The 26,193-nt window shown below is 42.0% G+C and overlaps 2 protein-coding genes across 2 annotated transcripts; both read right to left on the reverse strand.

Annotated features, from left to right (window-relative positions):
- Positions 1 to 790: 790 nt before the first annotated feature.
- LOC109764580 (vesicle-associated protein 1-3) lies at positions 791 to 5,883 on the reverse strand. Its single transcript, XM_020323385.4, has 8 exons — positions 3,122 to 5,883; positions 2,946 to 3,016; positions 2,761 to 2,842; positions 2,498 to 2,613; positions 2,251 to 2,406; positions 2,109 to 2,156; positions 1,624 to 1,692; positions 791 to 1,148 (listed from the first exon to the last, which is right to left on the reverse strand). Exons 1-8 carry the CDS (start codon positions 3,168 to 3,170, stop codon positions 1,035 to 1,037), a joined length of 705 nt encoding a protein of 234 aa, XP_020178974.1. The 5' UTR covers positions 3,171 to 5,883; the 3' UTR covers positions 791 to 1,034.
- Positions 5,076 to 5,861, reverse strand: LOC109764587 (probable lipid phosphate phosphatase beta). The gene has a single exon (XM_020323392.2). The coding sequence runs from the start codon at positions 5,859 to 5,861 to the stop codon at positions 5,238 to 5,240; it is 624 nt and encodes a 207-aa protein (XP_020178981.1). The 3' UTR covers positions 5,076 to 5,237.
- Positions 5,884 to 26,193: the final 20,310 nt, after the last annotated feature.

Raw genomic sequence — 26,193 nt, forward strand, 5'->3', positions numbered from 1 at the left:
CAATTGTAGCAAATCACATCAGAGTAAGCCATAAGACCTGACGCAGGGGCAAGGACAAACTTCTGGGCGTCCATTCTGAGTAGGAGGCGGCCCATACAATTGCGCAACCGGACCCCCCCCCCCCCCCCCACACTTTTGCTGGTGAAATTGGGGTGGGAATTGGCCTGGAAAACCCCATGGAGGAAGGCCCTGAAACCCATAACCGAAGAATGGCGGTGGCCCGCCCATCTGAGGCTGCAGGGGTGGCTCTTGTCTCCAGTTGTTGCCGATCTCACCTCTTCCTCCTTTGTGTTTGCCTCGGCCACGCCCCCGACCACTTTCCGCCATGGTTGGAAGCTCTTGGGTGGCGGCGGCGGTGGGAGGAGGGAGGGTGGAGGAGTCCTTAAGGTTTCTGGAAGGTCAGGTACTTAGGGGCCCAGAGTTGGCAATAGAATCCCTCAGCCAAGTCACCATGGCGGCAAGGCAGTGCTCCCAGTTTTACTACTGTGTATGCTTAAACACTGAATATTTAACATTTTAAGACTATTTGTTGAGAGTATAGGTCCGCCAGGTAATGCCTGAATTTAGGGCGTCGCCTGCTGGTGGACTGATCGAGTGGGCTACGCTACCGGGCTAGGCAGTTACGGGCTTCCTTACATGGTCAAGGCCCAGGCCTTCCACTAGAGGATACTTTATTACTGACAGTGTTCTTTTCCTCAAGCAGGAGGTTAAAGAAACAGATTGCAGCAGGTAGTGGAATCTGTTAACAAAGGTTCTAAAATTTGCAAAAAGGAAAAAAAACACAATGCAGTTGTCATTAGAATCTTGTTCAAAGGGGCGAGTTCTTAATGGAATAGATATGCAGTGTCTTCTGCATATTCCACAAAAAAATGTACATTCCCAACACATGTATAACTTCAAACCCAGAACACCTCTCTATACAGTGTAGACTATACTAAAAGAACATAAGAGAAAAACCATCCAAAACAAGGGGTAACCAGGCAAGGCATACGCCAAGCCGCAAAACCACATGTATATGTAGCCGCTATTTGTGGCTAAACCTTCCGACCTGTCATCCAGTATCCAACAAGAACAGATAACAGGAAGACGAGGAGCACAAACGTACGTGAGAAACCCCCAAGAGACTGCCTTCTCTCGCTAAGCTGTTCCTGAAAATGAAGCAGCGTTTACTAGGATTAGATATCAGAATACAAAATCATAATGTCTAGCAACAGAGTTTGGTTCGGAAAAGCAAACAAGTTGACTTTTTTCCATTAATGTATTATGATAGTAGGAGATATTAATATCTTTTGGCAGAACTCCTGTCAACTTCTTTTGATCTTTTCGTGTTGTGTTATGATAGTCCGGAGATATTATATCAGGTTTGGCAGGAGTTACCAGACTGCTCGGGTTAATTTCTTGCAAAATTAGTTATGTCTGCAATATAATTGTGCGAGCAATACAAATCAAGATTTCCCCAGTTTCTCAGCAGAACTTGGATCATAAATTGATCTCTGTCATTCATTTCTTAAAAGAACAATGAAATATGTTTTCAGGATAAAATTTTTGGGGAAAAGTAGCACAGCAACATAATAGTTATACTGAAATAGTGCCAATATATCCTCATTAGATGAGAAGTCATACCAGCTCTTGTTGAAGCTTCTTGTTTTCAGCTACATATTTAACAACTTCTGGCTTAACCGTAGAGGCGTCCTAAAGAATCACAGAATATCAGTAATGTCAGAAACATTAATTTGTTCAGGAACTTTTAAGATGGTATAAATATAATAGCAGAAAAAAAATCTATCAACGCAGACGAGCATTAGTAAACATTAGGTATCACTGTCATGCCGACAATGGCACAGAGAGGGGCATTTAAGAAAAATGAGTTTAGCTATTACAATGCTCTTCAAACAATAAAAATCTAAGTCAATTGGTAGGTTATACATGGCAAGAGTCTGTAGCTTGCAAGCATATGATAGTGCTCAACTAGAGCTAAATATCGCATTTCGAAGTACAGGTTTTTTTAAAGCATAATAATTTGATGTTGTTATGTATCAGCGAGGATACTTTATCACTGACAGATACAAGAACATAGCAATGCTGTTTTTAGTGGAACAAACAGTCACCTTGTCATGTGAAGCTTGTGGTCCAGATGCATATTCTTGCCTAGATGCCTGAAAAGGAAGAGAGCACACCAACCATCGTTAGGATTTAGGAACAAACATGGCATCATATCTTACAGCATCAAGAAGCAATGGCACCACTTACAGCATCGATCATGGATTGTCTAAACACTTCATGGTCGACCTCCATATCTGCAATCTCTTCCTCGTCTCCCTCAGGCACCGGTGAGGGGGGATTTGCAGGGATGTAGATCACCCGCAGCTTGAACTCCTCCACCACCCTGCCAGGCGCTCTGCCGAACTACAAACCGTAACACTCACATTACAGATGACACAGACGACACAATCAATCAACATCCACCGTGTCAACCTCGGGTGCTGCAAGAACTTACCATCTCAGGGACAATGTCCTTATGCGTTATCCCTTCCTGCACTATGACGCTTTGAATGAGGAACTTGTCCTTGCATTGGTAATCCTGGGGGATCTCCTTGGGTGCCTGCATCGTAACTAGAGCAGGCAACAATGCCACATGAGATGGGCTCATCAACCAATCAAGTACTCCCTCTGTAAACTAATATAAGAGCGTTTAGATCACTTATATTAGTTTACAGAGGGAGTAACAATAATGCATATAATGCAGCAAAGTGGACGCACTTGTGATACCGCAGGATCCCCCTGGCGGCACGATGCCGGAGGTAGGCCGCACTGCGTACTTTTTTGGGTTCGTTGTTTTTACCTGCACATTGAGCATCGCATAGGAAATCCGTCAGCAAAATTCCTCCAGAATATCACCCTGCAGGTTTCAGAACTCAGAACAAAACCGTGGCAAAAATCCCCACCTTGAAAGCTACACGCTGATCGGTCTTGTTGACGAGCTCGATGCATCCTGTATTCGACTTCCTGAGCTCAACTGCTCGGAACATCGACACATGAACGATCCGATCAGTCCCCACAGGGCAATACGGATCAAGAAACAGCAGAAACTAGCTGAGGGCAGGTGCCGGAAGCAACTTACATGGCATCTTGAGCTCGGAAGGGTAGATTCGGAGCAGCGTATTACTCATCGCGCCGGCAACGAAACGACGACCGGAGGGAGAGTCGGGACCAAACACCAAAGATTCTCCTTCTTTTCTCTCGCCGGCGAGTCGCCGGGACGATCCAAGAACGTCGTTTCCTGCTCTAGAAGCAAAGCACCAAGAGGCGGCCGGCGGAGACTACCTTCTTCTTTCCGGCTATGAAAGGGCAAAGCAGGGGAAGGGCAGAGGATTTGTCGATGGGGGGGGGGGGGGGGGGGGGGGAATCGGAGGAGGAGAGGGCTCCGGAGGGTGGAAGGGAGGAATTCGGGTTGGCGTAGACAGAGGATTGATGGATGGATTAGGCGGTTTCGGTTGGGAAACACTGGCGATTGGCTGATTGATTGATTATGGATTGGGAGCGGTTGCGTCGTGGGCTTCTTCTTTCTTGGTTCCCTTTTATCTGTAGCGCGCCTTGCGTTGCGTTGCGTTGGTTGAGGAGTTTATAATAGTAGCTGGGTTCGGGCAACGGCGGCGGAGCCGGGTTTGCCAGTTGGGATTGGCCGGACACGGCACCCACGTCGCCGCCCGGGAAAGGATCCTATCTCTTTTCTTTCCCTTTGTCCTCTCCGACTCCGACCGACGCCCGCGTCCCCCTTTTCCTGACATTAACAACTTTTGGTTTTGCTATAAAACATATACTAGATGTATCCCTAGCACATATAAATCTTATGCTAAAACAAAACTTCTATTAAACTGAAGCGGATTTGCCATACTCAACCAACTAAATTTGTCATCTCAACAAATTTAATTTGCCATGAAAAATGATCGACTTTTCTTGCCTAAAAATCTGACTCGATATGCAGGTCCTTATACAATTGATTAAGGTAACATGTCCTGCCAAAACGTATCAACATGGAACATGGTTGCGAGTCCGTGAGCTGAGGTGCAGGAGCCACTGATGATCTGCTGAAACACATGAATTTTACCCTAAAAAGGATGAACTCTACGCTGGAAGCTATTTAGTTTCTGAAAATAGCTGGCTACCAAACCGCGCCGAAAGGGTACCAAACCCACCTATGAACTGCCAGGCAAGCATCATCGGAACAATCAGTACAAATGATGCGGCGTTAGGTCATCAACTTATCATCACTCAGATCTGAGGCTTCTACGCCGGAAACGAGCTTCTTCAGCAACCGTCGTCCACTTTCTCCGAGGACATGCCACGGTCAAACAAGTCCAGAATTGTTACTGTGGCTGATTATGTAGTGTTGCTGAAATATCAAAGGTCTTGCCGCAAAACAGTACAAAAATGCCTCTGTCGCTCCTTGTTTTCTCATCCGGGATTGTCGCCACTCGCCAGTGGATGCAGACAGTTGCAACGTCTTGCTCCCCGGCCGATTCCCGCTCGCTTTCAACATTTGGATACACCACCTGCCATCGATTACTTTCTGTGTGTCCTCCAAGAAGCAAGCTGAAGAACATCCTGGTTCTGAGAAGACTCTTTCTTGATCGAGAGTGAACAGAATAATATAACTGGATGACAGGTGCCCTTTCCTGAGAGGAACCTCCTGCGGCTGATAGCACTTCTTAAACCTCTCGAATGTAACCTGAGAAATCAAATTGGCATGGAATATCTAGCATATACCGCTAGCAGCATATCCATTTTACGAAGATTTTTGTAGTATAAGCAACTACGATGTGAACATTCACTGAAGAAGAGCTGTCTACCCATGATGGGGGTAAGAACACCTGGGATATGAAAACCAATGTTTCCAATGCACTCAGCCTAAGCAACGTAAATCTAGCTACCACCTGGCATGATGAAGAAAGAGTAATCATGTTAGAACATCAGTACTGCTACTAGTTGTCGATTGTCATTTGCAATAACTGAAAGGTGAAGAAACCACCATCCACCAACAATTGTACTCATAAAAGTGCTAATGAAAGTGCTGATAAAAAAGCAACTGGCTTCAATATATCCTTCATGTTCATGGCACATGGCATACTCATCAGTTCAAGCACTAGCAAAAACATGTGTGCTCACAAACGTAAATCAATTGCAAGAAAACATGCACTTGTGTGACAGTAATGCGACTGACCAAAATCATGAAAGAACTAGCACACAAGAAAGCTGCTGCGGCTGCACAAGAATCTCAAGATCAAGTTGCTGAGCCAGGCCTCCAGCACGCCGAGCCAAGCCCCGGCGACCACATCGAGAATGTAGTGCCGGCCCAGAAGCACCCTTGACGCCGAAGTCGCGGCCGCCCAGAGGAACAGCACCTCGCGAGGGAGAGGGAGGCCCCCGTCCGCGAGGAAGGCGGCGACGAGGAAGGCGCGCGAGGAGTGGCCGCTGGGGAAGGACCAGTGGTCAACGGCGACAGCGACGTACATGTCCGCGGCGTTGTATGCCGGGCGCGGGCGGCGGACGATGAGCTTGGCGAGGCCGACGAAGGCGAGGTCGAGCACCAGGCCCACGACGAGGCCGGCGAGGAGAGGGGAGACCACGGACGAGGTGGTGGTGGAGATCAGCAGCAGGGAGATGGGGACGGGGAGCCAGATGCGCCCGTCGCCGGCGACCTCGAAGGCCTTGAGGAAGAGGCGGGGCACCGGGAGGAAGAGGGCGTGGAGGCGAATGGACACGGCCGCGTCCAGATCCCCAACGCCGCCCAGGAGAGTGGACTTGGACAGCGCCTGCGGTGCGCGAGCGTTCGCCGGTGGCGAGGCGGATGCGGAAGCCATGCGCGCCGGCTGAGGCGAAGGGTCGGCCCAGGTGTCTGTCGGTCGGTTCCCCCCTCTGATTTTGCTCTTTGGCCTACGACTACGAGCCGGAGGATTGGAAAGGGGTTTATCTGAATATTAAGGGCCGCTTTGATGCAATGTATCGTTTTCAAAGAAGAATTTGAAGTCTAATTCCAGTTTTCTTTGAAAGGATCATATCTATTACTCCTTCTGCTCCTAAATATTTATCTTTCTAGAGATTTCAACAAATGACTACATACGGAGAAAAATGAGTGAATCTACGCTCTAAAATATGTCTATATACATCCTTACGTGGTGGTCTATTTGAAATATCTAGAAAGACAAATATTTAGGAACGGATGGAGTATAAAAGATTCGTCGGGAGTAAAAAGTATCTCAAACATAACAAAAATTACATTGAGATCCCGAGACCACCGAACGACCTCCACTGCCGCCAAAATAAGCCGCCGACGCGATTCTGTCGCTGCTCCCCACCGGAGCCGACTTGACCTTGTCGATGATAGTTCCACGTGTCCCTAAGGACCAATGCCCTGAAGTCGTAGTCATCGTCATTGAACCCATGCATAGATCTTAAGCATCTGACACCAACTCTCGCCACATGACGAGAAACTGTAACCACACCGCCCCAAGGAGGCGGCAGGAATCTGCACTGGAGCTCATCGACTACATCCAAACGGACGAACTCGAGGAGGGTCGAAGCCCGAAAGACAAACTCCAAGAAGAAGCGTCATCGTCTACCCTAGCATCACACCAGCGAGGACTAAAAAACCCTAGCCTAAGCTACTAACCGGTGCGGAGGCAGCGGGATTCTCCTCCCCGCAACCGGCCTCCGGAGCGGCATGCAGAAGGGAGACAAATCCACGGGCTCGCCAGTGAATTCTAGAGGGGAAAATTTGTCCTAACCACCTAGGGTTACATGAGGAAACGTTACTATAGTGTGATTCCATAGAAACCCAACTAACTACAAGCCTTCAAAAATGTCCTTAGAGTAGTGGCTCATTAGGACAAGTAGACCAAATCATGGTAAACTACTGTTTAGAGGAAGATCTGACGGCTAGAAACTAATTAAAACGCCATCCAACGACCAAAAACATAGAAGACGTGAGAGAGCTCGCATTAGGTTCAGTTTTACTATCCTAAAATTCCAGTTAAGTACCATTCATCTTGAAGTCATATGTACCATTCATTTGGAAGGCTAATTCCAGTTGAGTAATTTCAAAGTATTATCTCATTTTACCATGGCGTCCTTGTTATGCATGATTTAATGTTGATCACTATAATTAATAATATAAGTGTTATATGTTATACAATTATAGCATTGGAAACTTTCTTAAAATACAAATCCAATGATACAAATTTTGTGAGGCATATTTAGTTAGTCAAATGAATGGTTAGACTTTGTTTTCGAAATGTGTGTGCGCGCTTGATGTCTACTACGCAACTTTTGTTCTTGTAGACTCGGTTGGCTTTCCAAGCGCAGAGTTTTGTAGGACAGCAGCAAATTTCCCTCAAGTGGATGACCTAAGGTTGCCAAACGTTCATAACGTCTGCATCTGCTCCTGCAATAGGTCCGTACCTAGCGGTGCATCAAAGACATAATTCTTCTGTGCAGCAATGAGGATAATCCTCAGATCATGGACCCAGTCCGCATCATTTCTACTATCATCTTTCAACTTATTTTTCCTCTAGGAACATATCAAAAATAAAACGGGGAAGCTATACGCGAGCAATTGATCTACAACATAGATATGCAAATACTATCAGGACTAAGTTCATGATAAATATAAGTGCAATTAATCATATTACTTAGAACTCCCACTTAGATAGACATCCCTCTAGTCATATAAATGATCACGTGATCCAAATCAACTAAATCATGTCCGATCATCACGTGAGATGGAGTAGTTTTCAATGATGAACATCACTATGTTGATCATATCTACTATATGATTCATGCTCGACCTTTAGGTCTCAGTGTTCCGAGGTCATATCTGCATATGCTAGGCTCGTCAAGTTTAACCCGAGTATTTTGCATGCGCAAAACTGGCTTGCACCCGTTGTATGTGAATGTAGAGCTTATCACACCCGATCATCACGTGGTGTCTCAGCAGGAAGAATTGTCGCAACGGTGCATAGTCAGGGAGAACACTTATACCTTGAAATTTAGTGAGAGATCATCTTATAATGCTACCGCCGTACTAAGCAAAATAAGATGCATAAAAGATAAACATCACATGCAATCAAATAAGTGATATGATATGGCCATCATCATCTTTGTGCCTTTGATCTCCATCTCCAAAGCAACGTCATGATCACCATCGTCACCGGCTTGACACCTTGATCTCCATCGAAGCATCGTTGTCGTCTCGCCAACTATTGCTTCTACGACTATCGCTACCGCTTAGTGATAAAGTAAAGCAATTACATGGCGATTGCATTTCATACAATAAAGCGACAACCATAAGGCTCCTGCCAGTTGCCGATAACTTTTACAAAACATGATCGTCTCATACAACAATTTATATATCATCACGTCTTGACCATATCACATCACAACAAGTTAGACGTCCTCTACTTTGTTGTTGCAAGTTTTACGTGGCTGCTATGGGCTTCTAGCAAGAACCGTTCTTACCTACGCATCAAAACCACAACGATTTTTCGTCAAGTGTGCTGTTTTAACTTTCAACAAGGACCGGGCGTAGTCAAACTCGATTCAACTAAAGTTGGAGGAACAGACACCCACTAGCCACCTGTGTGCGAAGCACGTCGGTAGAACTAGTCCCATGAACGCGGTCATGTAATGTCGGTCTGGGAAGCTTTATCCAACAATACCGCCGAATCAAAGTAAGACATTGCTGGTAAGCAGTATGACTATTATCGCCCACAACTCTTTGTGTTCTACTCGTGCATATAACATCTACGCATAGACCTGGCTCGGATGCCACTGTTGGGGAACGTAGTATTTCAAAATTTGCCTACGATCATGCAAGATCTATCTAGGAGAAGCATAGAAACGAGTGGGGAGAGTGTGTCCACGTACCCTCGTAGACCGAAAGCGGAAGCGTTTAGTAACGCGGTTGATGTAGTCGAACGTCTTCACGATCCAACCGATCCAAGTACCGAATGTACAGCACCTCCATGTTCAACACACGTTCAACACGATGACGTCCCTCGAGCTCTTGATCTAGTTGAGGACGAGGGAGAGTTCCGTCAGCACGAAGACGTGGCGGCGGTGATGATGAAGTTACCGGCGCAGGGCTTCGGCTAAGCAGTATGACAATATGACCGAGGTGTTAACTGTGGAGGGGGGCGCCGCACACGGCTAGGAACAATTGATGTGTGTTCTAGGGGTGCCCTCCCCATGTATATAAAGGAGGGAGAGGGAGGGAGGCAGCCTAGGGCGCACCCAAGTAGGAGGAATCCTACTTTGGCCCCTAGTCCAATTCGCCCCCCTACCATATTTGGACAAGGGGGAAAGGAAGGAGGGGGAGGGGAAGGAAGTAGGAATCCTACTTCATACTTTCCTTTTCCTCCTCTCCTTTCCCTTTCTCCCCACATGGCTGGCCCTATAGGGGGCGCACCAGCCCCTTGTGGGCTGGTGTGTTCCCTTACTTGGCCCATTAAGCCCATATCTTTGCCGGGGGTTGCCCGGAACCCCTTTCGGTGACCCGCTATCACCCGGAACACTTTCGGTGTCCAAATACCATTGTTCTATATATGAATCTTTACCTCTCGACCATTTTAAGACTCCTCGTCATGTCCGTGATCTCATCCGGGACTCCGAACAAACTTCGGTCATCAAATCACGTAACTCATAATACAAATCGTCATAGAACGTTAAGTGTGCGGACCCTGCGGGTTCGAGAACTATGTAGACATGACTGAGACACATCTCCGGTCAATAACCAATAGCGGAACCTGGATGCTCATATTGGCTCCTACATATTCTACGAAGATCTTTATCGGTCAAACCGCATAACAACATACGTTGTTCCCTTTGTCATTGGTATGTTACTTGCCCGAGATTCGATCGTCGGTATCATCATACCTAGTTCAATCTCGTTACCAGCAAGTCTCTTTACTCATTCTGTAATGCATCATCCCATGACTAACTCATTAGTCACATTGCTTGCAAGGCTTATACTGATGTGCATTACCGAGAGGGCCCAGAGATACCTCTCCGATACACGGAGTGAAAAATCCTAATCTCGATCTATGCCAACCCAATAAACACCTTCGGAGACATCTGTAGAGCATCTTTACAATCACCCAGTTACATTGTAACGTTTGATAGCACACAAGGTGTTCCTCTGGTATTCAGGAGTTGCATAATCTCGTAGTCAGAGGAACATGTATAAGTCATGATGAAAGCAATAGCAATAAACTAAACATCATTATGCTAAGCTAACGGATGGGTCTTGTCCATCACATCATTCTCTAATGATGTGATCCCGTTCATCAAATGACAACACATGTCTATTGTCAGGAAACATAACCATCTTTGATTAACGAGCTAGTCAAGTAGCGGCATACTAGGGACACTCTGTTTTGTTTATGTATTCACACATGTACTAAGTTTCCGGTTAATACAATTCTAGCATGAATAATAAACATTTATCATGATATAAGGAAATATAAATAACAACTTTATTATTGTCTCTAGGGCATATTTCCTTCATTTTTTACAAGATGCCCCGAACTGCTCTTTGTTGTCCCGATAATCCTTTGAGCTTACCGCTTTGCAGTTCTTGCCCCATGAATACACCCTACGGATAATTCCTCGCACTTACCGAGTATCCGTTCTTCCCCCGTTGTTCATATGATTCACAAGATACATTGAAATACTATCTGATCTTCCGGTAATCCTCTGCCCGCTATTGCTCGGCAAATACTTGTGTGCTTGCATTATGGATGCGTTCCATATGACTAGCAATATTCATAGTATCTGATACGTCTCCAACGTATCTATAATTTTTGATTGTTCCATGCTATTATGTTATCCATTTTGGATGTTTAATGGGCTTTAATATGCTCTTTTATATTATTTTTGGGACTAACCTATTAACCGAAGGCCCAGTGCCAGTTTCTGTTTTTTTGCCTACTTCAGTGTTTCGTAGAAAAGGAATACCAAACGGAATCCAAACGGAATGAAACCTTCGCGATGATCTTTCTTCCAGAAGATTTGGAGGTCTGGAACACCGCGAGGCGGCCACGAGGCAGGAGGGCGCACCCGGGGGGGTAGGTGCGCCCCCACCCTTGTGGGCCCCACAGAGCTTCATCGATGTACTTCTTTCACCTATATATACTCTTATACCCTAAAAACATCAGGGGGCACGAAACCACTTTTCCACCGTCGCAACCTTCTGTACCCGTGAGATCCCATCTTGGGGCCTTTTCCGGCGATCTGCCGGAAGGGGAATCGATCACAGAGGGCTTCTACATCAACACCATAGCCTCTCCGATGAAGCATGAGTAGTTTACCACAGACCTTCGGGTCCATAGTTATTAGCTAGATGGCTTCTTCTCTCTCTTTGGTTCTCAATACAAAGTTCTCCTCGATGTTCTTGGAGATCTATTCGATGTAATACTTTTTGCGATGTGTTTGCCGAGATCCGATGAATTGTGGATTTATGATCAAGATTATCTATGAATAATATTTGGTTCTTCTCTGAATTCTTATATGCATGATTTGATGTCTTTGCAAGTCTCTTCGAATTATCGGTTTAGTTTGGCCTACTAGATTGATCTTTCTTGCAATGAGAGAAGTGCTTAGCTTTGGGTTCAATCTTGCGGTGTCCTTTCCCAGTGATAGTAGGGGTAGCAAGGAACGTATTGTATTGTTGCCATCGAGGATAAAAAGATGGGGTTTATATCATATTGCTTGAGTTTATCCCTCTACATCATGTCATCTTGCTTAATGCGTTACTCTGTTCTTATGAACTTAATACTCTACATGCATGATGGATAGCGGTCGATGTGTGGAGTAATAGTAGTAGATGCAAGGTTCTTGATTGGACGTGATGCCTATATTCAGGATCATGCCTAGATATTCTCATAACTATGCGCTTTTCTATAATTGCTCAGCGGTAATTTGTTCACCCACCGTAATATATGCTATTTTGAGAGAAGCCACTAGTGAAACCTATGGCCCCCGGTCTATTTTACATCATATTAGTTTCCCATCAACTTGCCAATTTCTTTTGCAATCTTTACTTTCCAATCTATACAACAAAAATACCAAAAATATTTACTTTACTATCTTTATTAGATCTCACTTTTGCGAGTGACCGTGAAGGGATTGACAACCCCTTTATCGCGTTGGTTGCAAGGTTCTTGATTGTTTGTGCAGGTACTAGGTGACTTGCGTGTAATCTCCTACTGGATTATACCTTGGTTCTCAAAAACTGAGGGAAATACTTACGCTACTTTGCTGCATCACCCTTTCCTCTTCAAGGGAAAACCAACGCATGCTCAAGAGGCAGCAGTATCCTTTGTCATTATCATTTTGAGTTCGTTGATTCAATATGTTGCGAATGCTCGCAATCCTCAATCAGATCCTTGAATTCATCCTTCTGGCTCAGACGTCATTTTAAACATGGGATGGATCTCGACCAATCAAATTGCCATCGATTGTACCCCTAAGCCTACTCAACTTACCCCTTGATCAGAGCATTTGCTCCTGATCTCTTGATTCAAAGATCATAATTCTTTTGTTACCTAAACATTGAATTATTTAGATGTTATATAAACCGATGCATTTTCATTCTTTCTTCCTCTGATTGGGTATCAATACTCACATCAGCTCCGTTGTGGATCGCCATATCCACTGTTGGATTATTATCCGACAGTGTCCTTCATAATTAATCACCTTGTGAGTTCTTTCTCTGATACATAATGCCATTGGTAAATTGTATCATCTCCTTTTGTCAACCATGCTCTGCTTTTGAGCTTCTGTTTATTACTCCTGAAGGTTGTGTTATAAGTTCCTAAGATGCCCCTATGGGTTGAACCTATGCCTTCCCTAATCTGTGGGAACTCGAAGGTTATGCGGGTTATACTCTACTAGTGTTCCGTCAGAAAAATTTCAACACTACAACTTCGTCGAAAACGAGAAGTGAATGAAAGTTTATGCATTGGAAAAGTGGGAGTCGACCTTGAACTTTGTGTTCATGCCTATGGAAACGATGTAGATCTTATCATGGAAGCTTCTCGTAACAATAATTATTCCCTTGGTATAATTTGATCATGTATCCGTGATTTGGACTTTTGCAATTGCGGTTCCGACCATATTGTTCTTCTTTGATCCCATTTCTCGGACGAGTTAAAGTACTCATCTTCTCCAAATCATTTCACCTACCCAACCTCTATTCTGCTCTACCTTCGAGTATTACCCTATGGTATCTCGATAATATCACTGAACCAGGTTGCTTGTTATGGGTCTCATTGATTCCAAATTTTCCTCGGTCTGAGTTGTTAAGTCACTCGCGGACACCCATAACTAAATCAAGTCCGCATCGCGATTAAACAAGTCTTAGTAATCTTCATTGCTTACGAGTTTAATAATCCTTCAAGTCATTCCTAGCCTGATTGACTATTTCATTATTATGCTTTTTTTACTGTGTTACGTGGTCCTTCTTCCTGGAGCACAATTTTCGATGATGAGCTAACCTTATGTCGATCTTCCTCGTTATATCATTTCGCCTTGAACAGCCAGCTTGATTTCGAGTATGTGTCCTACCCTTGGTTCCAATAACCTTTCGCTTCGTCATTCACTTGACTTGATATCTTCTTCGATCGATTATATCTTTGATACGTCTCCAACGTATCTATAATTTTTTATTGTTCCATGTTGTTATATTATCAATCTTGGATGTTTTATAATCATTTTATATCATTTTTTGGTACTAACCTATTGACATAGTGCCAAGTGCCAGTTGCTGTTTTCTGCATGTTTTTTACATCACAGGAAATCAATATCAAACGGGGTCCAAATGCAACGAAACTTTATGGAGATTATTTTGGACCAGAAGGAACATAATGGGCCCTGGCTGTGCCTGGGGGGTGCTTCGAGGAGAGCACAACCCACCAGGGTGCGCCAGGAGGCCCAGGCGCGCCCTGGTGGGTTGTGCCCACCTCGGGTGCCCCCCGGACCGCCTCTTTGCTCTATAAATACCCCAATATTCCCAAAACCCGAGGGGAGTCGATGAAATATTGATCCAACTGCCGCAGAGTCCAGAATCACCAGATCCAATCTAGACACCATCTCGGATGGGGTTCACCACCTCCATTGGTGCCTCTCCGATGATGCGTGAGTGGTTCTTTGTAGACCTTCGGGTCCGTAGTTAGTAGCTAGATGGCTTCCTCTCTCTCGCTGAATTCTCAATACAATGGTCTCTTGGAGATCCGTATGATGTAACTCTTTTGCGGTGTGTTTGTTGGGATCGATGAACTTTGAGTTTATGATCAGATCTATATTTTTATATCCATGAAAGTTATTTGAGTTTCTTTGATCTCTTATATGCATGATTGCTTATAGCCTCGTATCTCTTCTCCGATATTTGGGTTTTGTTTGGCCAACTTGATCTATTTATCTTGCAATGGGAAGAGGTGCTTTGTAGTGGGTTTGATCTTACGGAGCTTGATCCCAGTGACAGAAGGGGAACCGACACGTATGTATCGTTGCTACTAAGGATAAAATGATGGGGTCTATCTCTACATAGATAGATCTTGTCTACATCATGTCATCGTTCTTATTGCATTACTCCATTTCTCCATGAACTTAATACACTAGATGCATGCTGGATAGCGGTCGATGTGTGAATTAATAGTAGTAGATGCAGGCAGGAGTCGGTCTACTAATCTTGGACGTGATGCCTATATAATGATCATTGCCTGGATATCGTCATGATTATTTGAAGTTCTATCAATTGCCCAACAGTAATTTGTTCACCCACCGTTTGCTATTTTTCTCAAGAGAAGCCACTAGTGAAACCTACGGCCCCGGGTCTCTTTCTCATATATTTGCCTTTGCGATCTAATTTTCCTTTGCATTTATTTTTAGATCTATTAAACCAAAAATACAAAAATACCTTGCTGCAATTTATTCTTATTTATTTTATTTGGCATTCGATCTATCAATCTACTAAAATTTTATCTTACGTCCGTTTGCCCATCTGGGGCGCCGCTACCCGAAAGGGATTGACAACCCCTTTTACACGTCGGGTTGCGAGAAGTTGTTATTTGTGTGCAGGTGTTGTTTACGTTGTGTTGCTTGGTTCTCCTACTGGTTCGATAACCTTGGTTTCATATCTGAGAGAAATACCTACCGCCGTTGTGCTGCATCATCCATTCCTCTTTGGGGAAATACCGACATAGCTTCAAGCGACATCAAAAGGAATTTCTGGCGCCGTTGTCGGGGAGGATCAAGTCAAGATAGTCTCCCGTCAACTCACCAATTTTTGGCGCCGTTGCCAGGGAGGATCTTCAACATATACGAGGTTCCTAATCACAAATCTCATCTCCTTGTAATTTACATTATTTGCCATTTGCCTCTCGTTTTTCTCTCCCCCACTTCACAAAAATTTGCCGTTTTTATTCGCCTTCTTTTTGTTCGCCTTTTTCTCGTTTGATCTCTATTTTGCTATCTTTGCTTGTGTTGCCATGTGTCTTCTATTTGCTTGCATCTTCGCTTGCTAAAAATCTATTGATATGGATCCTCATCCACTTGCTAATCTTTTTAAGAGATCCAATTATGATGAACCGATTGCTAGTGAATTGAGTTCACTAGATTATCTTTATGATGTTTTGCTTGAGATTTATGAATCTGAAAATTGTGATGAAGTGTTAAACGAATAAATTTATAAAGTGATTCATGATAGATGCTTGAATGAAAAGCATGATTGCAATGATGTTATTATAAATTCTATTAATGTCACTTGTGCTAATACTATGCAAAACCCCAAGCTTGGGGATGCTAATTTTGCTATGAACACTATTTGTTGCAAGGATCATGATTGGGGTGATTCTTCTTATGATCTTAAAAATTTATTTAAGCCTCATGATGACTATGTTATTTGCAATAATTTTGAAAGTGGGTTTGGAAGAGTGTCAACTTTAGGTAAAAATAGTCCCACATATTTGGAGAGTGTTCAATCTTATGAAATTTTTTATGAAAGTGGGTTTGGAGAGGTCATGACTTTAGTTGATATTAATCCCACTATCTTGGAAGATTATAAAACTTTTATGCATGTGGATCATGAAGAGAATATTTTATATGATAGCTATATTGTTGAATTTGATTATGATCCTACATGTAATTATTTTGATAGAGGGAAATATGGTTGTAGAAATTTTCATGTTACTAAATTACCTCTCGTTATGTTTAGATTGCTAATGTTTCTTTCTTCTTCCTTGCATATGCTAGATATTTCTTGCCTTGATGATTTGTTTGCTTATAAAATTCCGATGCATAGGAAGTATGTTAGACTTAAATATGTTTGTCATATATTTCATGATGCTCTCTTTGTGTTTTAATTCTTATTTTTCGTGTGAGCATCGTTGAAATCTTATGCCTAGCTAAGGCGTAAAACTATAGTGCTTGTTGGGAGGCAACCCAACGAATAAAATTTATTTTTGCTTTTTGCTTTCTATTCTTGTGTGTTTGCACAATTATGCTACTGTTATGATTGTGTTTTTTGTGTTTTAGTTAGTGTTTGTGCCAAGTAAAGCCTTTAGGATCTTCATGGGTGATAGTTGTTTGATCTTGCTGAAAAACAGAAACTTTTGCGTTCACGAAAACAATTCTTATTTTTTACCAGAGCGTGATAAAATACCAATCCTTTTTGCAGAAGATTAATATACAAATTGCTCAGGTCGTCCTAATTTTTCAGAATTTTTGGAGTTCCAGAAGTATTCGAACAAATCAGATTGCTACAGACTGTTCTATTTTGATAGATTCTATTTTCTTTGCGTTGTGTGCTTATTTTGATGGCTCTATGGTTTTCTTTGATGAGTTTTTGCCATAGAAAAGTTGGAATACAGTTGATTTAATGCAAAAATAAAATATGAATTGGTTTGACACTGCACTTATAGTAGTGATTTATTTTTCTCACACTAACGGATCTCACGAAGGTTTTGTTGAGTTTTGTGTGATTGAAGTTTTCAAGTTTTGGGTTATCTTACGATGGATGAAGGAATAAGGAGTAGAAGATCCTAAGTTTGGGGATGCCCTGGCATCCCAAGCTATTATCCAAAAATGAGCAACCAACTAAGCTTGGGGATGCCCCCGAGTGGCATCCCCTCTTTCCTCTAACGACCATCGGTATTTTACTCGAAGCTATATTTTTATTCGTCACATACTATGTGTTTTGCTTGGAGCGTCTTGTATGATATGAGTTTTTGCTTATTTTATTTTGTGTTTTAAGTCTTGATCCTTTGCTGGACACACCTATTGAGAGAGCCAAAATTATGTCATGGCTTGTTAGAATTGCTCTCTTTGCTTCACTTAAATTTTTATAAGCTATGGACTTGCTCTAGTGCTTCACTTATATCTTTTTGAGCACAGTGTGCTTTAGTATTTTTGAAGAAATGCTTCTTTCTTCACTTAGATTTATTAGAGAGTTAGTAAAATTTTCAAGAAATTCTCTCTTGCTTCACTTAAACTAATTTGAGAGAGAAAGAAATATTATGCTCATGATCTTCACTTATATCTGTTTGAGCTTATGAAAAGCAACACATGAAAATTAGTCCCAAAGTGATAGATATCCAAGAAGGATATAATAAAAACTTTCATGAAGATCGTTGGATAAAATAAACTTGATTCCTAGTAATAGTTTTGAGATATGATGATGTGATATGTGAGTTATGTTGATGAGTAATTATGCTTTAGTAAGAATATTGGCGTTAAGGTTTGTGATTCCCTATGCAAGCACGAAAGTCAATAGTCATGCAATGAAATTATATCCTACTTGTGGTGCATTATTCGGTGTTAATTATGCTTAATGCTTGCTTATGAGATTATCCGTTTCTTGGTTGGTCGCTTCTCAATCTTTTGCTAGCCTTCATTTTGCACTAAGTATGATCTCTACTTGTGCATCCAAAATCCTTTAAACTAGTTTTGCCACATGAGTCCACTATATCTACCTATATGCAGTATTCTTTTGCCGTTCTAAGCAAATTTGCATGTGCCATCTCTAATTTTCAAAATAAACTTCTCTTTTCTGTGTTCGTTTCGCTCGCGGAGCAGTGAGGGGTGGCTAATATTTTCCATGCTAGATGTGTTATTCTCACGATGAGTGTTTATTCACTTGTCATTGCACGAGAGTAAGGCAAAGGTATTAGGGATGCCCAGTCCCGAAATGAAAAATGAATTTACTTTATGTTTTCATATAATAAATTCGTTGGAAAGTGTTGGTATGGAGGGCAACCGTGGATACGGCTAGCCATGGAAAGTGAAAGTATGGTGGAAAAAGGAATAAACTTTATTTTTTGTTTGGGAACCGCCTATGATATATCTAGCATGGAAAGTGTTGGGAACTCTAAGTCGTTTTCGTTGGTGGGATGGATACACCTCCCAAAGTGTTTTTATCTCTAAGTTTTTTGCTTTGAGCTCTGGCACCTCTACAAATCCCTACTTCCCTCTGCGAAGGGCCTTTATTTTACTTTATGCAATTTTTATTTTTGAATTTGAGTCTCCATCTTCTCTTATAAAAGCACCAACTAGGAGGCAATATGATCGTACGTAAGTATTGGGTGTAGCTAATATGCGAGTGTGTTTCATGAATGGATCAATGGTTGAGCATGATGGGCTAGGGATAACTTATTTTAGCGTTGATATTTTGAAAGACATGATTGCTTGTTGATATGCTTGAGTATTTAAATTATCATGTCAAAACTAGACTATTACTTTGAATCACATAAAAGTTCAAATGTCCATGCTATACAGAAAAATATGATATGACATGTTAGCCAGCATTCCACATCAAAAATTCTGTTTTTATCACTTCCCTACTCGAGGACGAGTAGGAGTTAAGCTTGGGGATGCTGATACGTCTCCAATGTATCTATAATTTTTTATTATTCCATGCTGTTATATTATCAATCTTGGATGTTTTATAATCATTTTATAGTCATTTTATATCATTTTTTGTTACTAACCTATTAACATAGTGCCAAGGGCCAGTTGCTGTTTTCTGCATGTTTTTTACATTGAAGGAAATAAATATCAAATGGAGTCCAAACGCAACGAAACTTTACGGAGATTTTTTTGGACCAGAAGGAACATAATGGGCCCTGGCTGTGCCTGGGGGGTGCTCCGTGGAGAGCACAACCCACCAGGGCGCGCCAGGAGGCCTAGGCGCGCCCTGGTGGGTTGTGCCCACCTCGGGTCCCCCCGGACCGCCTCTTTGCTCTATAAATACCCCAATATTCCCAAAATCCTAGGGGAGTCAACGAAATATTGATCCAGCCGCCGCAGAGTCCAGAACCACCAGATTCAGTCTAGATACCATCTCGGATGGAGTTCACCACCTCCATTGGTGCCTCTCCGATGATGCGTGAGTAGTTCTTTGTAGACCTTCGGGTCCGCAGTTAGTAGCTAGATGGCTTCCTCTCTCTCGCTGAATTCTCAATACAATGGTCTTTTGGAGATCCATATGATGTAACTCTTTTGCGGTGTGTTTGTTGGGATCGATGAACTTTGAGTTTATGATCAGATCTATCTTTTTATATCCATGAAAGTTATTTGAGTTTCTTTGATCTCATATATGCATGATTTCTTATAGCCTCGTATTTCTTCTCCGATATTTGGGTCTTGTTTGGCCAACTTGATCTATTTATCTTGCGATGGGAAGAGGTGCTTTGTAGTGGGTTCGATCTTACGGCTCTTGATCCCGGTGAAAGAAGGGGAACCGACGCGTATGTATCGTTGCTAGTAAGGATAAAACGATGGCGTCTATCTCTACATAGATAGATCCTGTCTACATCATGTTATCGTTCTTATTGCATTACTCCGTTTCTCCATGAACTTACACTAGATGCATGCTGGATAGCGGTCGATGTGTGGAGTAATAGTAGTAGATGCAGGCAGGAGTCGGTCTACTAATCTTGGACGTGATGCCTATATAATGATCAATGCCTGGATATCGTCATGATTATTTGAAGTTCTATCAATTGCCCAACAGTAATTTGTTCACCCACCGTATGCTATATTTCTCGAGAGAAGCCACTAGTGAAACCTACGCCCCCGGGTCTCTTTCTCATATATTTGCCTTTGCGATCTACTTTTCCTTTGCATTTATTTTCAAATCTATTAAACCAAAAATACAAAAATACCTTGCTGCAATTTATTCTTATTTATTTTATTTGGTGTTCGATCTATCAATCTACTACAATTTTATCTTACGCCCGTTTGCCCATCTGGGGCGCCGCTACACGAAAGGTATTGACAACCCCTTTTACACATCGGGTTGCGAGAAGTTGTTATTTGTGTGTACGTGCTGTTTACATTGTGTTGCTTGGTTCTCCTACTGGTTCGATAACCTTGGTTTCATATCTGAGGGAAATACCTACCGCCGTTGTGCTGCATCATCCCTTCCTCTTTGGGGAAATACCGACGTAGCTTCAAGGGACATCAATCTTTATGAAATCTCTCGACAAATGTGTCATGATCATCATGAAAATTTTGACTTCTTCCAGTATACCAATCGAATTCATGATGATAAGTGCCATCCTAGTCCGTTGGTAATTTGAGTTACCATCGACAACATCCTTACCTTCCTTTCTTCACAAAACTGTTCACGTTATGGATAAAACTTGCTATCCATTCTTGTATTATGTGTTGCCTTGAAGTATTACTGTCGTTTATGTCAAGGATGTTGTGAGGATTGCTCCACCTCTTAAGAATTCTTGATATACTGATACTTCTCACTGATACGTCTCCAACGTATCTATAATTTTTGATAGTTCCATGCTATTATATATTCTGTTTTGGATGTTTAATGGGCTTATTTATACACTTTTATATTATTTTTGGGACTAACCTATTAACCGGAGGCCCAGCCCAAATTGCTGTTTTTTTGCCTATTTCAGTGTTTCGCCGAAAAAAGATATCAAACGGAGTCCAAACGGAATGAAACCTTCGGGAGCGTGATTTTTGGAACAAACGTGATCCAGAGGACCTGGAGTGGACGTCAAGCAACCAACGAGGCGGCCACGAGGCAGGGGGCGCGCCTACCCCCCCCCCCCCCAAGGCGCGCCCTCCACCCTCATGGGCCCCTCGTGGCTCCACCATCCTACTTCTTCCTCCTATATATACCTACGTACCCCCAAACCATCAAAGAGCACCATGAAAACCTAATTCCACCGCCGCAATCTTCTGTACCCGTGAGATCCCATCTTGGGGCCTTTTCCGGCGTCCTGCCGGAGGGGGCATCGATCACGGAGGGCTTCTACATCAACACCATAGCCTCTCTGATGATGTGTGAGTAGTTTACCTCAGACCTTCGGGTCCATAGTTATTAGCTAGATGGCTTCTTCTCTCTCTTTGGATCTCAATACAAAGTTCTCCTCGATTCTCTTGGAGATCTATTCGATGTAATCTTCTATTGCGGTGTGTTTGTCGAGATCCGATGAATTGTGGGTTTATGATCAAGATTATCTATGAACAATATTTGAATCTTCTCTGAATTCTTTTATGTATGATTGGTTATCTTTGCAAGTCTCTTCGAATTATCAGTTTGGTTTGGCCTACTAGATTGATCTTTCTTGCAATGGGAGAAGTGCTTAGCTTTGGGTTCAATCTTGCGGTGCTCGATCCCAGTGATAGTAGGGGAAACGACACATATTGTATTGTTGCCATCGAGGATAAAAAGATGGGGTTTATATCATATTGCATGAGTTTATCCCTCTACATCATGTCATCTTGCTTAAAGCGTTACTCCGTTCTTATGAACTTAATACTCTAGATGCATGCTGGATAGCGGTCGATGTGTGGACTAATAGTAGTAGATGCAGGCAGGAGTTGGTCTACTTGTCACGGACGTGATGCCTATATACATGATCATACCTAGATATTCTCATAACTATGCTCAATTCTATCAATTGCTCGACAGTAATTCGTTCACCCACCGTAATACTTATGCTATCTTGTGAGAAGCCACAAGTGAAACCTATGGCCCCCGGGTCTATTTTCCATCTTACTAATCTCCCGTTATTTCCATTACGGTTTACTTTTCTTTCTTTACTTTTACTCTTTATCATAAAAATACCAAAAATATTGTCTTATCATCTCTATCAGATCTCACTCTCGTAAGTGACCGTGAAGGGATTGACAACCCCTTTATCGCGTTGGTTGCGAGGTTCTTATTTGTTTGTGTAGGTGCAAGGGACTTGAGCGTGACCTCCTACTGGATTGATACCTTTGTTCTCAAAAACTAAGGGAAATACTTACGCTACTTTACTGCATCACCCTTTCCTCTTCAAGGGAAAACCAACGCAGTGCTCAAGAGGTAGCAAGAAGGATTTCTGGTGCCGTTGTCGGGGAGGTGTGCGCCAAGTCAAGTCAAGATTTGACACCCAACAACAAGCCATTTTTGGCGCCGTTGCCGAGTCTACAAGTCAAGACATACCAAGTACCCATCACAAACTCTTATCCCTCGCATTACATTATTTGCCATTTGCCTCTCGTTTTCCTCTCCCCCACTTCACCCTTGCCGTTTTATTCGCCCTCTCTTTTCCGCTCACCTTTCCTTTGCCATGGCCGAACCAAAAGGGGCTAGGGGTTCTTTCCTAGGTTTCAATGCCTTGGATAGCCCTTCCGTCCTCTCTAAGCTCATGAATAATGATGCTATGGAGAAACCTACCGAGGTTATCAATGAGAATCTGAATAATTTCGATGAAGATGATCCCGGGAATTTTCCGTTATTTACTTGATGAGTCTTTGAAAGATGCTTGGGATAGGTTACTGAGAATCCGGGCCAGTTTTGTGCCCCAATATCAAATTGAAATATAGTTAAAAAGCTTTTATGTTGCATTACCTTCGTCGTTTAAGCATGTTTTAGACTCTATTTTTGAAGAAGGTTTTCTTGAAAGGGATGCCGTAGACACATATGAAAAGATGAAAACCATATTTGGGCATCCCATGAATGAGAAGGTTGAATCTACCTCTCTTTTGCTTTCTTATCAAAGCGAAACTATCAAAGAAATGAAGGCTAGCTTAGATGCAAATTTCCGTAACATGCTTAATCTTTCCTCTACCATTAATAGCCATGTGCTTTATCAAAACAGAAAGATTAATGCCTTAGATAACAAGTTTTCTCTTTTCTTACCTACCAAAGATGGCAATACCTAGATCTATCCTTGTTTTTATGCCTAGCTAGGGGCGTTAAACGATAGCGCTTGTTGGGAGGCAACCCAATTTTATTTTTAGTTTTTTGCTTTTTGGTTCTGTTTAGGAATAAATGTTTGATCTAGCCTCTGTTTAGATTTGTTTTTGTGTTTTAATTAGTGTTTTTGCCAAGTTAAACCTATAGGATCTTCTTGGATGATAGTTATTTAATCTTGCTGAAAATTCCAGAAACTTTCTGTTCACGAAAACAATTGTTCAAAATCACCAGAACGTGATAAAATACTGATTCCAATTGCAGTAGATCAATAAATAAATTATCTAGGTCGTCCTATTTTGGTAGAATTTTTGGAGTTACAGAAGTTGCGTTAGTTACAGATTACTACAGACTGTTCTGTTTTCGACAGATTCTGTTTTTCGTGTGTTGTTTGCTTATTTTGATGAATCTATGGCTAGTAAAAGAGCTTATAAACCATATAGAAGCTGGAATACAGTAGGTTTAACACCAATATAAATAAATAATGAGTTCATTACAGTACCTTGAAGTGGTGTTTTGTTTTCTTTCGCTAACGGAGCTCACGAGATTTTCTGTTAAGTTTTGTGTTGTGAAGTTTTCAAGTTTTGGGTAAAGATTTGATGGATTATGGAACAAGGAGTGGCAAGAGCCTAAGCTTGGGGATGCCCAAGGCACCCCAAGGTAAATCCAAGGACACCAAAAAGCCAAAGCTTGGGGATGCCCCGGAAGGCATCCCCTCTTTCGTCCTCATCTATCGGTAACTTTACTTGGAGCTATATTTTTATTCACCACATGATATGTGTTTTGCTTGGAGCGTCTTGTATGATTTGAGTCTTTGTTTTTAGTTTTCCACAATCATCCTTGCTGTACACACCTTTTGAGAGAGACACACATGATTCGGAATTTGTTAGAATACTTTATGTGCTTCACTTATATCTTTTGAGCTATATAGTTTTTGCTCTAGTGCTTCACTTATATCTTTTAGAGCATGGCGGTGGTTGTATTTTATAGAAATTATTGATCTCTCATGCTTCACTTATATTATTTTGAGAGTCTTAAACAGCATGGTAATTTGCTTTAATTGTGAAATTAATATTCCATATTGAGTTCATTGAATATCATGAGAAGTTAGATACTTGATAAGTGTTTTGAGATATAAAGGTGGTAATATTAGAGTGTGCTAGTTGAGTAATTGTGAAATTGAGAAATAGTTGTGTTAAAGTTGGCAAGTCCCGTAGCATGCACGTATGGTAAAAGTTGTGTGAAAATTTTGACACATAGGTGTTCTTTTATTGCTTTCCTTATGAGTGGCGGTCGGGGACGAGCGATGGTCTTTTCCTACCAATCTATCCCTCTAGGGGCATGCGTAGTAGTACTTTGCTTCGAGGGCTAATAAACTTTTGCAATAAGTATATGAGTTCTTTATGACTAATGCGAGTTCATGGATTATACGCACTCTCAACCTTCCACAATTTTCTAGCCTCTACGGTACCGCGCATTGCCCTTTCTCACCTTGAGAGTTGGTGCAAACTTCGCCGGTGCATCCAAACCCCGTGATATGATATGCTCTATCACACATAAGCCTCCTTATATCATCCTCAAAACAGCCACCATACCTACCTATCATGGCATTTCCATAGCCATTCCGAGATATATTGCCATGCAACTTTCCACCGTTCCGTTTATTATGACACGCTTCATCATTGTCATATTGCTTTGCATGATCAATTAGTTGACATCATATTTTGTGGCAAAGCCACCATTCATAATTTTTTCATACACGTCACTCTTGATTCATCGCATATCCTGGTACACCGCCGGAGGCATTCACATAGAGTCATATTTTGTTCTAAGTATTGAGTTGTAATTGTTGAGTTGTAAATAATAAAAGTGTGATGATCATCATTATTAGAGCATTGTCCCATGTGAGGAAAGGATGATGGAGACTATGATTCCCCCACAAGTCGGGATGAGATTCCGGACTAAAAAAAAAGAGGCCGAAAAAAGAGAAGGCCCAAGAAAGAAAAAAATAAAAAAAAATGAGAGAAAAGAGAGAAGGGACAATGTTACTATCCTTTTTCCACACTTGTGCTTCAAAGTAGCACCGTGATCTTCATGATAGAGAGTCTCATATGTTGTCACTTTCATATACTAGTGGGAATTTTCCATTATATAACTTGGCTTGTATATTCCAATGATGGGCTTCCTCAAAATGCCCTAGGTCTTCGTGAGCAAGCAAGTTGGATGCACACCCACTTAGTTTTTTTGTTGAGCTTTCATATATTTATAGCTCTAGTGCATCCGTTGCATGGCAATCCCTACTCCTCTCATTGACATCAATTGATGGGCATCTCCATAGCCTATTGATTAGCCGCGTCAATGTGAGACTTTCTACCTTTTTGTCTTCTCTCATAACCCCCATCATTATACTTTACTCCACCCATAGTGCTATATCCATGGCTTGCGCTCATGTATTGCGTAAGAGTTGAAAAGGCTGAAGCGCATTAAAAAGTATGAACCAATTGCTCGGCTTGTCATCGGGGTTATGCATGATGAGAATGTTTGTGTGACAATATTGAAACATGGCCTAACTATATGATTTTGTAGGGATAAGCTTTCTTTGGCTATGTTATTTTGATAAGACATAATTGCTTGGTTAGCATGTTTGATGTATTATTGTTTTTATGTCAACATTAAACTTTTATCTTGAATCTTTCGGATCTGAATATTCATGCCACAATAAAAATATTTACATTGAGAATTATGCTAATAAGCATTCCACATCAAAAATTCTGTTTTTATCATTTACCTACTCGAGGACGAGCAGGAATTAAGCTTGGGGATGCTTGATACGTCTCCAACGTATCTATAATTTTTGATTGTTCCATGCTATTATATATTCTGTTTTGGATGTTTAATGGGCTTATTTATACACATTTATATTATTTTTGGGA

This window comes from Aegilops tauschii, chromosome 6 (assembly GCF_002575655.3).
Source record: "Aegilops tauschii subsp. strangulata cultivar AL8/78 chromosome 6, Aet v6.0, whole genome shotgun sequence".
NCBI lineage: Eukaryota > Viridiplantae > Streptophyta > Magnoliopsida > Poales > Poaceae > Aegilops > Aegilops tauschii.